This window comes from Leptidea sinapis, chromosome 27 (genome assembly GCF_905404315.1).
Source record: "Leptidea sinapis chromosome 27, ilLepSina1.1, whole genome shotgun sequence".
NCBI classification, from domain to species: Eukaryota; Metazoa; Arthropoda; class Insecta; order Lepidoptera; family Pieridae; genus Leptidea; species Leptidea sinapis.
The window spans coordinates 6,975,164-6,990,494 of record NC_066291.1 but is presented as its reverse complement, the minus strand read 5'-3'; the positions used below and the strand labels follow the sequence as shown (position 1 = coordinate 6,990,494).

General features: G+C 33.2%; 3 protein-coding genes across 3 annotated transcripts; 2 read left to right on the top strand and 1 right to left on the bottom strand.

The window, feature by feature from the left end:
- Positions 1-989: 989 nt before the first annotated feature.
- Positions 990-7,138, bottom strand: LOC126972853 (F-box/SPRY domain-containing protein 1). Its single transcript, XM_050819954.1, has 4 exons — positions 6,247-7,138; positions 4,301-4,574; positions 3,076-3,166; positions 990-2,431 (listed from the first exon to the last, which is right to left on the bottom strand). Exons 1-4 carry the CDS (start codon positions 6,618-6,620, stop codon positions 2,334-2,336), a joined length of 837 nt encoding a protein of 278 aa, XP_050675911.1. The 5' UTR covers positions 6,621-7,138; the 3' UTR covers positions 990-2,333.
- A 2,128-nt stretch (positions 7,139-9,266) lies between these two features.
- On the top strand, positions 9,267-11,592 carry LOC126972788 (integrator complex subunit 10). Its single transcript, XM_050819834.1, has one exon. It carries the CDS (start codon positions 9,430-9,432, stop codon positions 11,173-11,175), a length of 1,746 nt encoding a protein of 581 aa, XP_050675791.1. The 5' UTR covers positions 9,267-9,429; the 3' UTR covers positions 11,176-11,592.
- Positions 11,593-11,966: 374 nt separating this feature from the next.
- On the top strand, positions 11,967-15,154 carry LOC126972778 (zinc finger BED domain-containing protein 4-like). The gene is made up of 2 exons (XM_050819819.1): positions 11,967-12,778; positions 13,345-15,154. The coding sequence occupies exons 1-2, from the start codon at positions 12,559-12,561 to the stop codon at positions 15,048-15,050; spliced, it is 1,926 nt and encodes a 641-aa protein (XP_050675776.1). The 5' UTR covers positions 11,967-12,558; the 3' UTR covers positions 15,051-15,154.
- Positions 15,155-15,331: the final 177 nt, after the last annotated feature.

Below are 15,331 nucleotides of genomic sequence, written 5' to 3'. Positions count from 1 at the left end.
CCCTATCTTCCAATGCAGGTCAAAATAGGATATAAATCACTTATTGAACGTCAAAAAAATAAACTTGAATATTAACCCTTATTCCAATAAATTCATCACTGTGCTTATGGACATATAGAACATTTAAGTTTCTCCGATTGATCCTCTGGGACCTAGGTTATAAATAGCTCAAATAGACCTCTTTCGCAGCACATAGATGGCTACACTGCTACATAACAAAATACTATACGACATAATACTGTGAAAATAACTAAAGTAGTTAAACTAGTCATCTTCGAAGTTTTTTTTTTATGAAAATAAGGGACGTGACGAGCAGGACGTTTAGCTGATAGTAATTGATACGCCCTACCCGTTACAATGCAGTGCCGCCCCGGATTCTCGAAAAACCCAAAATTTCTGAGCGCACTACAATTACGCTCGTCACCTTGAGATATAAGATGTTGAAATAAGTCTCATTTGCCCAGTAAATTCACTAAGTTGGGAACTGTAAGTGTCATCTTCCAACCTCTGCCAGGTTGGATGGTGGGAATATGTCGTATTTGCTAAAATTATTATAAATTATTTATTTTCCTCAGGACAAAGTACAATTATTTTACACGTGTGTATACTATGCTTCCTTACCTAGTGCCTTAATAACAGCACACTCGTAGGAATCACGTTCTACTGTTAGTGTTATAACAACAATGTAGTAGTAATTACCTACTTCTTATGACAATTGAATTAAACTATCGGCCGTTTTCAATAACGTATCTCTAGTTACGGATACATTGCTGTCACCGTTTAATGACAAGATCTTATCTATCCATAGTTATGTCCAATATAATTATAGTCCAATGCTTTATGTCGATAGGTTATTGAAATGTAAGTAAGCGTAAAAGGATAGATTTGTCTACCTCTAGTAAGTTAAACTAAGGAGAGATAGGTTATTGAAAATTGATAATATTATTCAAGGTATTATCAAAATGATGGTTAGGTAATTAAAACGCAGATTTTTGAGTAATTTATAGTACATATATTGTGCATTTAAAACAACTTACGTAATTTTAAGATACAATAAAAGCAGTGAACACAATAATATCGTGACTAGAATGTATTACCTCACTCATATATAATTCCTCTACAATTATTAAGTACCTACTTATAAAAATAGCATCATTCTTTTAATATTTTCTGAATATGAATACTTACATATAATAAAACAATGGAAACAAAAATCAGTACCTAAATTATATTATACTGGCCCACAATAAATATAAATTATTATGTGAAAAAACACACAAAATTAACTATGGATGTAGATTCTATCAGGTATTGAAAGTTTACTCTGTATTTATTACATAAACACATCAACATTTATTATATTTCCATAAGTGAGTGCTGTTTACAGGTAATACAATCTTAATTATAAATATCTTGACTTCATCTGGCACATTTTATGCCTAGTCCTATGTGAAATTTGATTGGTTGAAAACAATGTAGATTCAATATTAAATGCATATATAATTTAGCAATATAATAAACACTAGAAATAAGGGATTGCTTGTAACTAATTCTAGTAGGCTTCATAAGATACATAATAGCTTTAAGGGTAAATGTATACACTTCTACAATAAAGTCCCAGCCACTGTTCAGGCATTGTCTATAAATAAATTTAAATGTTTTATAAAAAAATGGCTCTGTCGTAAATCCTATTACTCCACTGCTGAATATCTAAATGATCGGACAGCCTGGGACTAGATTGTGATTATTTTATAGCAACTGTACAATATTGTATATTTTTATTGAAAAGAGCGCAAAAAAAAAGAATGCTGGGAGAGTTTCTTGCGCCGCTTCTTCTCTCTCAGAGCGCCATTTGTTTCCGAAGCGGTAGTAGTATCTTATACTACTATAAGAAATGACATCAAAAAGAATTCTAAAGGAATCAATTTTGAGAAAATAAATGCCTTTTTTAATAATAATTTAAACATATAGGAGAGATTTATCCCTGATACTATTTACCTAAGGGTCTTTTTCGCAAAAAAATAAACTAAATATATTACATCTATATAAATACCTATAACCACGACCTTAACGTAGTTCTACTATTAAAGTAGGTTTACTTAATAATTAAACTTACATTATGTAATAAATATCAATTCAATAGATATATTTAACTAAAAACTTAAAAAATATGTCTTTTTTGTAGTGACTTGAGTTATTTTAATTATAATTTTTAGATACAATGGAATGTGACTAGATAAAGGCGATTTGACTTACAATAGGTATTTGATAAATTAACAAAAGTGAAATAATTTAATTTAATTTAAATCAATTCTTCAAACATCATAAAATGGTCAACCATCCATGGGTAACCCAGTGTATATCATTGACACTTCCGTGTTTCCATACACTGCTGAGACTGTTGGATACAGCTTGGTATCATATGGAAGATCTATAAAAAACATTATTACAAATTAATTTATCATTAATACCTAATTAAAAACAACCAATGATATTCACATATGATATTAAATTATTAAGATGCCGAGTCGATGGCAGTATCCCATCACCCATGCCATAATACACTGGCCTTTTCAAGACTTTGACGCTTGCATAAATTCACAAGAAGCTGAAAATTATACATTCATCGTAGAGAGTATAACGATCACTGTTATAAGTTCAGTATGATAGTCATCAGCTGTTATTGCTTGACTGGATCTGAAGAGGCTGTTGTAAATAACACCATGAAGTGATCACCAAAGGCCATTGTTGCGGCATTTGACCTGGAGTGATAACGATGTTCGCTTGCGGTTTTTCTAAAATCCATTTTCATCGCGCGCCATAAATAATTAATTCGCTCCAAGATCCGTTTCTGTACCGGTTCAACATAGTTTAATGATTTTCTGCATTAATATTACAGTGCACGACTTTCGAACGGTGACTAACAAAATACTTGTTATGGGAATTGATAAAATTGTAAAAAAAAACTCGACAATGTCTGTTTCAATTAAACGCGCAAACAATAAAAGAAAGAACCACAATAATTAACGACCTTAAGTACCATAAATACAAAATAATAATAAAAATTGTTTTTACCTCTAAATGCAACTCCTAGAAATTCATATTTCTTCTCAAACGATAGTGTACCTGAGTCACAGTCTAATATTACCCTCAAGCGTTCTCCTACCTGTAAAATAGTCATTTATAACTTATTCTCCAAAATTCTGTCATATACAAAAAAAATATTGAACATCCATCAATTATCATATGTCATTAACACATACAGGCCGCTGTTCATACCAGAATATAGTTATGTGATAAACGCCAACAAGTTGAAAAACATGTTCAACCTTGATACAACTCCATTCATGTACAATAAACAACTAGACTCAGTTGCCTCTTAAAGAGCAGGGCTTGCATGGAGGCAGGAGACAAGCACGCATTATTCTGGAGTGTGGCCACGTACACAAACACCTAGGGTCACCAAGGGCTCCCTTAGGGAATGGATGACAAGATTAGCCAGATACTACTCAACCCAAAACAGGCACACTGTTTTCGTTGAGTTGCGGAACATAGTCCGTCATTACCTATACATACTATGTGACCAGTTGTGTCTGCGCTGTATGGCATTACGGGTGCTACTTCCAGTGAATTAAGATCCATCTTTTTACAGACAATCATAGCTACTATACCAGGTCCAATCCAATATGATGCAGCACTTTTTAAAACAACATATTGCCTCTGGCAAATAAGCTGTCCCCAAGCTGGTTAGAGTATTTCTCCAGTCTCCATATATAGTTTGCTCCATGGATAGCTGTTATTTAGTTTATCAAAGCCATATAACACACCATATACAAAAAAATATATGTATAAACTATAAACTGTACCCTGAGGAAAACTCAGATGTGGCTATCAAATGTAATTTTGTATCACAATGCTGACATGGTGAATGCTCATTGATGAACTGGAAGCCATCGGAAAATACCTGAGGTAAACCAAAAGAGATGTTCAGGACCTATTCGTATGGGAATGCACCATGGATGCCTTCTGCCCCAGCTAGACTTGATTACATTTTAAATTCTATATCAAATATTAAGAAATAATATTAAAAAAATATCGTAATGAATGGATTTGAAGTACAATATTATGAAAGACTCAAGTATTCCATAATGTGTTAGTGGCACCGGCAGCTCAATATTAATGATGAGTTGAATGCAGTGATCACCAATCATCAAGTGGGCACTATGCCGATCCAGATGATGACTAAAATAAAATATGGATGCTCAATCTTTACTTAGAGAAAAATAAATATTATACTTACTTGGTATTTAGGACAGTTAGTCAAATGTGGAAATTCACCTCTATTTTCACCATTGTGCAATAAGACATTGTCAACCAAATTCCAACCCCAACTGTTTTCATCAATACCTAGTAACCCAACATATCCTTGACACTGTAATGGGGCTTCTTTAGTTGAAACGCCTATAACCGCTATGGTTCCTAAAGGTCCTTCCCATATAACTTCCCATGTATGTCTGCCTGTACTATAACCAATTTTTCCACGACATGCATCAGTACTCTGCGCCACAGGATTTCTGAAATATTTTGTTTATAAAATTTTAATCACATAGCCTTTTTTTTATGATAATAAGGGACGAGACGAGCAGGGTGTTCAGCTGATGGTAATTGAAATGCCATGCCCATTACAATGCAGTGCCGCTCAGGATTCTCAAAAAACCCAAAAATTCGGATTCTACAATTGCGCTCGTCACCTTGAGACATAAGATTTTAAGCCTCATTTGCCCAGTAATTTCACTAGCTACCGCCCTTCAGACCGAAACACAGTAATGCTTACACATTACTGCTTCACGGCAGAAATTATTGCCGTTCTGGTACCCATAATCTAGCTGGCCTCCTGTGCAAAGGAGCCTTATGGTTAGACTTATGTGCTGATAAATTTATTAATTGATAAAAGAAATCCGTATTATATTATGTGAGCAGGTGATTTTGTTATAAGGGTTATAATATATATTACTCAAAGTTAAATGAGAGTCACTACAAATTTGATGTGAATCATGGTAATTATATAATTTATATACTTATTGTTTTAAAAATAACAAGTGTCCCTTATTTTACTTTCAGTATTTTATTACACAGCATCAGTGAAGTTCCAACAATGTGTAACAGTCAAATTCTATATTTAATTCTAAATTAGAGAGTAGACTAGGTATTAATCCATTTCATATATTGTTTTTTTTATTTGTATGAATGTGACTACATGTTTTTTAAATTGGTCTGGCAAAATGTAACATAGAATGATTGTCTGGCAAATTGATTTTGGTTTTGAAAATACTTAAAAGTTGTTGCTAGCTCTCATGCTATATGTATAGAAATGAAGATTCAAAATTAAATGATGGATGACAAAAAAAAATTGGTTTTTAAATTATCTTATACTAGAGATCACACATAGAAAGCAGCTGCTGTAAGTCTTTATCTGGCATAATACATAATAGGTACCCATGTTTTTTTTATGAATAACAAGAGTGTTGCCGGCCTTTAAGGAATGTGTATGCGCTTTTTTTAAGGTACCCATGTTGTATCGTCCCGGAAACCCTGCACAAGGAAGCTCATTCCACAGCTTTGTAGTATGAGGAAGAAAGCTCCTTGAAAACCGCACTGTGGAGGACCACCACACATCCAGATGGTGGGGATGATATCCTAACTTGTGGCGTGTCATGCGAAGGTGGAATTCGGCAGCAGGAGTCAGGTACTATGTGATATTAGAATGAAAAATCTTGTATGTTGCAAATATCATTGATATCTATTCAGCTAGTGGAATTGAATAAAAAACATTTTTGATTCACAATAAAACATAACATGAATTACTTAAAGTTGATTAACTCAATTTACTTAAATCAAAATAGATGCTTTGGAGGATTAGTTTTTCCTCCAAAGAAAGAATTAAGATACACAGACTGTTCTTGAAACTTACAAAATATGTTCATTAGACTTTGAGCAAAATTGTTGAGTACTCTTTCTTATTTGTATTGTCTAAGAATGATACACACCACTTTCATGTTTTATTAGTTCTATATGGAACAAAGTTGATGTAAACTAAGAATTCATGAGATTGGAATACTCATTAACTAGCTGTATTTTATACTTTACACTAAATTTATATGAAATTTTACTCAGTGAAATTTAATTGAACAATAAAATAATACACTCTACACTAATTTGTAGTAAAAATTAAGTTATTCAAAATACCTGTGCAATGTAAAACCATTTGATTTAATATAAATATTTCTGGAACAATCATGTGGACTCCATGCATGCAAATATGCTCTTAGTTTATTCTTATAGGTGGACAAACATGATAGCAATTCAGATCTAAGAACTTCTTCTGATAATCTTCTAAGGCAGTGATATCTCCAAACATCATTATTTTCATCACTCAATGCTCTAAACCATGTTTTGCATACTAACATACAACTCTTGAGATCCTTTAAACTAAGGAATGAGAAAATATTGTCTAAAATGATATCAGATACAAGTTCGGCTATAACATATCCATTGCTGTAGCTATATTGATGCATTGTTCTGTTGCCATAGTTTTTACGAGCAATCCTTTTGTAATACATTGTGCTCTAGAGATAAATCAACAACTAAAAGGTATTGAAATGTCCAGGCCTTCCCGTTGATTGTTATTATACGCAATACGTATTTCCCTCAACGTGGTTGACGCCGCGCAGCCGTTTATATTTTATAATCCACTAAAATCGAAATTCGTTTCAGTCTCATCGTCAATTTTTTTCTATGAAAGAACCACTTTCAAATCCAATTAATTATATTAATGAATCCTCGGGATGAATGAGTGAGATTCCGAATTTCCGCTTACACAAATTCATTGTTTGTTTAGTGTACTTAGTACTTACTATTTTGCAGTTTACTCATCAAGCACTTATTTAATATTTATACCATAATTTCTCATTTTCAGAAACCCCCTCCAACAACATATTATAACGACTATAATTTTGTAAAAATAGGATATAGCCGATATCCACTACGTTCTATGCAACTATTCGCTTTTAATCTTAGTCGGATTATAATTTGTCGCCATTCGCCAATCAATTTCAAAGTTCAAACATTCAAATGACTGCACGTTTCATACTAAACACTAAATTTCAATTTTTGTCCCGCCTTATATTACATCGTACTTACATCCTCTTTGTTCTCAAAGAGGAAGTAAGCAGCCAGGCGAAACTCTAAAAAAAGTGATTCACTCGATTATATGAAACGTGCAGTCGTTGATAGATTGACAGATGACGGCTATAATTTTATAAAAAACGGAGATAATTGAGAGTAAAGGAGAGTTATCTGGTGAAGAATATTTTGATTAATTACAAAGGTGGTTCTGTTCCAACAGATTCAGTTACATATTATGTTTTGTATCAACTTTCCTGTTTATTTGAATATGTTGTGGTTTGTCACTATCAATAATAATTTGTCATAACTAAGTTTGAAATAGTAGGTACCTACTAATTACAGCGTCGCGATTGGGTACGAAGTATAATCCCGCTAATTTTGAAAGCGAACACATATCGTTACATATATATACGTTATAGATAGAGTCATCAGCTTTATCGCCTATCAGGCGCCATCTCGTGAAACCGGAAGAAATTAGGTACATTTTTCTATATCTATAGCTTCACTACCTATACGTGCTTGTATATACGTATTTAATGATTTAACTTTTATTGTAATATTTTAAACTAAATAAGGCATAAATAAAACAACACATCTAACTACGGTAATATTTATTTACATTTAAATTAAAATCATACTGTTATAATTTGTCGGTTTACTGCTGTAAGAGGAATTGCATATGTAATTTGTAGATAAATTCGGAAACTAGATATCATGTGTATTAATTTCATATATAAAACCAATATAGTAAGTAAAATTATAAACTCTGATGCACAAAACAATAACAAAACACTTTACACACAATTGACAATTCCGCCCGCAAAGCAATTTTCAATAAATTTTTCTCTTAATTTTGGCTCGGATTCCTGATATTTAAAGATAAGCTAAGATAGCAAACCATTCTGCATTAACCGTTCTTTGTCCCTTAAGAGGAATAGTCGCAACATGGCCGGTTTTGGAGACAAACCTGGCCACCATTTTTTTTTGCAACACTCCGTGAACGAACAATTTTTGTTGGCTTTAACTCATTTTCGAACACCCAAACTCGTGACTGGTTTTTTGTTTCGTATTCGTACGCGTATATCCAGGATTCGTCACCTGATACGATGTTATATACAGCATTTGAGGATCCTGCGTGGAATCTTTCGAGAGTTCTGACGCACCAAGTAACGCGAGACGCTTTTTGCTCTTCACAGAGCAAATGCGGTATCCATCGGGAAAACAACTTTTTTACACCTAATTGTTCATGCAAGATTATTTGTATTTGACTCATGCCTATGTTTAAAGTTGCCTGAATTTCGCGGTATGTCACATGTCGATCTTCCTCAATCAGCTTATGCACAGCATCAACGTTTTCTTTGGTGATTGCAGTTTTTGGACCACCTTGACGGAAACCAGAGATAAATTGTGGTTTTGAAGCCCTATCTTCATCACCAAATGCAGAAATCATCCGGTCAACACACTCTTTTTGTGTTAAACCACTTCGAAAGTCATAATAAATCATCGCTCTAGAATTTTCTCGAGTCAATTCCATTTTCTCAACGACTAAAGAAGTTTGAAAAGACCTTGTGACAAGACCGAGAATATTTTTTTAAATAAATAAATGGTATTCGATTCTTAAAACCAAGGAGTTTTCAATTAAAAAGATTTAAATATGACAGGAACAGTGGAAATATTCCATTCCCGATACTTTTAGTGCAGCTTATGTATAAGCTCGAAATTATAAAATTAATTTTTTTTGTTCTTACGCAATTAAATAACTAACTCTACTTTTTAATGTAGGTATTGCAATTTTTTACCATGTTGAAATTGTGCGTAGAGTAAGTTATCTAATTTTGTCACAGCATACAACATAAAGGATAGATTTAGTAGTGTAAATATGCAAAATGGAACACGAGAGCTACATAAATGTGTAAACGCTAGGCGTAGCCGCCATTTTATGACCAGTGGGCAGTAACACAAATAAAGAAAAGTTGAAAGGTTTCAAAGCGAGTGACAGCTGCCAAAGCTTTCATTTTCGGGCCAACTAACAGATGACACTACAGTCTTCTTAAAACGTCACTTTAAGGCGTCTGCCCCACTCCCACCCCTGGAAAAGACCCTGGTTCACCGTGCAAAGTGAATTGAAACACTACGTTCGTTGTTCAGTAGTGTTTAAATTTAAATTCTCTTTGGTGCAACGTTTTGTTAATTGTTAAAAAAATATAAACAATACAATTTATAATTATATGAATTATTTATATTATGCCTGCTATTGAGTTTTTCGGTAACGAAAATGATGAAGATTATATCATATCCAGAGCCAAAGATGCTCAAAAATACAATATTTATTCTGCTAAAGCATGGATGCTTACAGCAAAAACATTATTTCCAACAAATTTTAAAATACAATTTGAAGCGTATTTGATGGAAAAACAGTCGGGGAATGTTAAAGAAGCAGCAGAGTGTTTTAGCTCTTTGATTACGTCTAGTCAAAATATATCGGAGTTGCTTCCAGAAATATCTGCAATTGCAAATGCTTTGAAATCGAATGAAGTAAGTTTTTTGAGCCAAATGTTTGACAACATACTGCCCGATATACAGTTGACTATTCTTAAAACAAGTGTTGAACACAGTGATGACACTATGGAACATTGTCGCTTGTTAGTACTTCTGCTTAAGAAATTTCCCCAACTTGGTGTGGACAGCCTTGTCAAAACATTAATAAATGCTGAAAAGTTTTTCTGTGACAACAGATATGCTCGATTGCTAGTAGTTGAGACTCTGCCACTTCTTAGTTCAATTGAATCACCTAGATTACTTCAAAAACTGTTGATAAAAGCAATTGACTATTATAACTCTTATGTTTATGACGATACTCAGCAAGATATTACTGATCCATGGCAAAGACTTTATGCTGTTTTAGATCTTTTAGGAAAGCAGTTGGGTTGGGAGCCTTATCTTCAAAATTACAGTAACAGTTTGAATAAAGAGACATATTTTCAAAAATTATTAGTACTAAGAAATATAGAGGATTGCAGACAGTTACTGTATTGTGGAACTGTTTTCTTTTTGAGGTCGTTATATGAGCACAGAAATCTTAAAGGAAATCATAATATATTGGTAGAATCACTCTCAGACCCAGATTTGCCAAATTCGAAAAGAAGAAAGGGAGAAATTGAAGTAACAGGAGTCTCTGCTTACCAATTTCAATCAGCTGCAAGTTGTTGGGAGCTACTACATAGTACTGATGTGATTTCAAGAGAATTTTTGAAATTGAAATCTCAGCTACAAACAAAGCCTTGGACCGAAGGATTCACTGAAGAATTATCTTTATATAGAGGAAATTATGATGAGGCAATGCCACCTAATTCATTGAATAATCTGGCAACCAATGTTGTTAGAGTATCAATCAATTACTTTAAAAAGAACCATTCTGCCTGTGTGGAAAACATATTAACAGCATTATCGCAATTACCAGTTCTTGAAGGAGCTTTAGAAGCAGATCTGATTGTTGGAGGAAAAATTAGACATCTACATTATCTTCCTATGACAAAAGTTGCTATAATGCATTATTTTTGTACTCTACTGATAAGAGTTTTACTTAACACAGGCAATACTACAGACCTTACATATGGCCATATATTGGTATTGATGCAACTAGGATGGCCCCAGGAGGAATCCTTATTTCTCCATATTTTAGATGTAATAAAACAAAAGGGTGGTTTCCACTATCATCTTTTTTCTGCATATATAATACATATAGATATTCTAGAAGAACTAAGTTATATCTGGAACGAACATGGCAAGAGCATTGCTTTAGATATATTACCAAATTCTCAGCAACATTTAGGTCAAAGAAGAATAGGAACAAGGGGAGCAGACAAAGGAGTTAAAGAAGATTTTAAACAAGCTATGAAAGCGCAGGTGTCGAGGTGCAATGAATCCATACTTAATTTAATGACACAGTTTATTACTTCGGAAAGAACATATTTATTGCAAATTATGTAGAAAACTCAATGTTATATTTTAAGTTTGAACAGATTTGTCAGTTGCATCATATTAGCTGTTATAGTTAAGGTTTTAAGTAAAATTTAATGTTAACAGTAAAGCTGACTTTAACATAGACTGTGGAATGTGTTGCACCAATGTATTTGTTGGCATAGGTAATGTCTCAAGGTCCACATGATTCAAAAGCGCTTAGTTTAATCCTAATTGAACAAACATGCTTTACTTTTCTCCTTCCATAATCGGTTCTTCTTCTGTACACAATAAAGATTAATGACCAAATCCTCATCACTATCATTCATCTTGTAATGCAGCTCACATTTTTATCCATTACTAGTTGGCCCGGCAGACTTCGTACTGCCTCAATTGATAAATAAAAGACCTAAACTTTTGTATATAATAAATTTAAAAGAAACAAAAGGAATCCTTTTTTTATTAAAACAAATAATAAAAATACTCGGTATGAATGAAATTATATTATTATTTTCGATCTTTCAATCTGAAATACTGGCTATTTATAAGGTTTCAATTTGATATTGACAGACACACACAGTTATGATCTAATTAGTCATTAATTATAAACTATTTTTTTAATTTGATTTCTGAATGACGGGGGACACTTCAAAGAAAAATCAAAATCGTTGTTTTTATTAAGTTCCAAGCATTTTCATATTTATTCAACTTTTAAAACCTACTCTAGGCTCCCACAAATAATTCAAGACCAAAATTAGCCAAATCGGTCCAGCCATTCTCGAGTTTTAGCGAGACTAACGAACAGCAATTCATTTTTATATATATAGATCAGGGATGTTGCGAACATTCGCATCTGCATCCGCAAATGCGGAACATCCGCATTGTTTTGGACATCTGCATCTGCTTCCGCATCCGCATTAATCAATGCGAATGTTCATGCGGATGCGAATATTATACAAGTAGCGACAAGAAAGAAATTGGGCGGGGCCGGTGATTGACGCGTGCCGGTCGCACGTGACAATAACCAATGGGAGCGAAGAAATTAGTGACAAGATTCGACACGTTTGTTTGTTTTCGCTAGTGCATCATTTGTTTGTTCCTTTCCTTGCAAGTGGAAGTGAATAAATACGTGTTTGTTTGCGTTGTGAAGTGAAAGTGAACTACTTATCGTATCATAAAGATAAATAGGTATTTTTAATGTTATTGTGATACAGTGTGTAAATAAGAAGAGTTTACAAGAAAACTTTATATTATTTAAGACTAATATCCATAAGATCACAGGGTAACTTCTATTATATTACGCCGGTAATACGTTTTATTGTAGGAAAAAATATCGTTTTATGACGAAATTCGTTATTTTTCCAGTGTGATTCCCGTTATTGATAGTTTATCTATCTAACTATTTAGTCAACAATGTCACCACCGACCAAAAGTAATGTATGGGATTATTTTGAACCAAATAAAGAAGACCAGGATAAAGCTGATTGTAAAATATGCAAAAAAAGCTACTCTCGCAAGGGCCGCACCACGTCGTCTTTAAAAAACCATCTTAAGTCGATGCACTCAGAAGAATTTTCTACATTTGAGAACATTAGTAAAGAAAAAAAATTACAACAGATGAAATCTGACGCAAGTAAGTTTCATAATTAATAGTTTTAATTAATTAATATTTACTTGAGGCATTGTTTGGTTAGTTTAATAAAAGAATAGTTTTAGTTGTGGTTTATTGGCTAAGTTTCCACTCAATATTATAGTTATTTGCTGTCATATAAAACGTCAGTTGTAAAAAGACTAATATATGTAATTCATTTATCTACTTTTTTATTGTTTCAAAATAAAACAACCTGTACATAAATGTATATTTTTAATATGATATTAAAATATGAATAGTGAATTACTTAACTCAAAAACTATTCGGCTGATTGCAAAAATTTTATCACTATCAAAAAGTGTACCTTTTCTTTTTAGTGTAGTTTAGCTTCACGCTATATTTAATGTTAATGCCAGAAAACATTAGGGATCCTTCCTTCTTATAAATATTTATAAGGAATAAACTCCTTTTATTTTTATTTTTTGCAATATAAGTTGGACATTTGATAGAAAGGTTTTCTGGTGTTTTAAAATGTCCTCACTTTTTAATTACTTTTAAGTAAATAGTTTTTTACAACGAAAATTTTTATTTATTTGTGTATTTTTCAGATAAAGTTACCACTCCTCTGCAAGAATCAAAGAAACAACTTTCATTAGAGGAAATGGTTCTAAAAGAAAAGAAGTGGGACGTCAATAACTTGAATTCTAAAAAAATTGATAAACTCATTGGAGAAATGATTGCACTTCAAAATTTGCCGTTTAATTTTGTTGAAGGGCTAGGTTTTCGTAGACTGATGCAAGAATTAGCACCAAGATATAACTTTAGGGGACGCAATTTTTTTACAGATTTTGTATGCAAGGAATTATATAGCAAAGTGGCTCAAAAAGTTAAAGGATTAATCGAAAATTTTGATAACATGTCGTTTACGTCTGACATTTGGTCGGATCCTAGCTCAAACGCTTCTTTGCTTAGCCTGACTTGCCATGGAATTGCAGAAAACTTTGATAGATCATCGATAATATTGAAATGTGAGACATTTGACGGCCGTCACACTGGTGACATAGTTGCTGAAAAATTCAGTAACATGCTTTCTGAATGGAACATTAAAAAACAACAACTGCATTGCCTAATCAGAGATGAAGGGTCTAATATGAAACGAGCCGCGCGATTAGCAGCATTAAATGATATAGACTGTACTGTTCACAAGATACAACTGGCTATCCGTAGTTGTTTAGGTTCTCAAGAAAACATAAAAATACTAAAACAAAAATGTAAGAGAATTACGACCCATTTCAATCACTCTACCATTGCCCAGAAACAACTGCAATCAATTCAGGACAGACTGAATCAACCGCACCTGAAAGTGTTTCAAGATTGTGTAACACGATGGAACAGTACATTCTACATGTTCGAGCGTTTTTCAAAGATAAAGGATGCTCTGAGCCTTTACATGAATGATAATGAAATTGACCCTATTCTACCAGAAGAATGGAAAATGATTGAAAGTTTCATTCAATTACTGGGACCTTTTGAGGAAGCAACACGGGAACTGAGCAGCTCTTCTGCTCTTATTTCATCTGTGATACCGATAATACAAATGCTTGAAAAAAAAGTTGATGACTATTTATATTTAACAAGATCGCAAGAGTTTGATCCGATTCGTCAGGCTGTAACGACTTTGAAAAACGAACTTTCTACAAAGTTTTCTAGCTTGGGAGAAAACAATTTATATACCATCGCTACCTACTTAGATCCTCGCTATAAGCACAAATTTTTCACACCGGTGACTGAAGAAAAGATTAAAGATGACATTTTAAAAATGATAAATATTGAGAATGACAATTTTGAATCAGTTAATACCAATGCCAAAAGGGCTAAAATAACTGATTGCATGGAAAATGAAACAGAACAACTAGGACCAGGGACTTCAGGTTTCAACAAAAAGCCATGCTTAAAAAACGACCTGGCTATGATGTTAGATTCGTCGAGTGAAGACGAAAGTCAAGATGAGCCAGAAAATAGTAGCGTTGAAGCTGTATTAAAAAAAGAGTTACTTGCTTACCGTACTAAAAAAAGAATAAATGTGAGTGAAAATCCTTTAAACTGGTGGAGTGTACATCGAGGGGAATTCAAGGTATTATCGCCGATAGTACGAAGATTTTTATCTGCTCCACCGGGCAGTGTTCCTAGCGAACAACTATTTAGTAGCGCGGGATTAATTTACGAACCTCTGCGTAACAGACTAGAACCAGAAAAGGCGGCAATACTACTCTTCATCAAGTATAATGCTCCTATTTTTAAATTCAACTACTGATATAAAAAACAGAAGGTGTTCAGTTACATTATACATGACTTATATTTTTAACATAAAAATAAGTACTTAATTATGTTTGATTACAATAAAAATGTTAATAATTACGTTGTCATTGTTTTAATTCTTCATGGATAGACTTTATTTACATAATATCTTATACATCCGCATCCGCATCTGCATCCGCGGATGTGAGCCTGCTAAACTCCGCATCCGCATCCGTATCCGCGGATGTGAAAATATCGGCATCTGCAACATCCCTGATATAGATACTACTATTACCC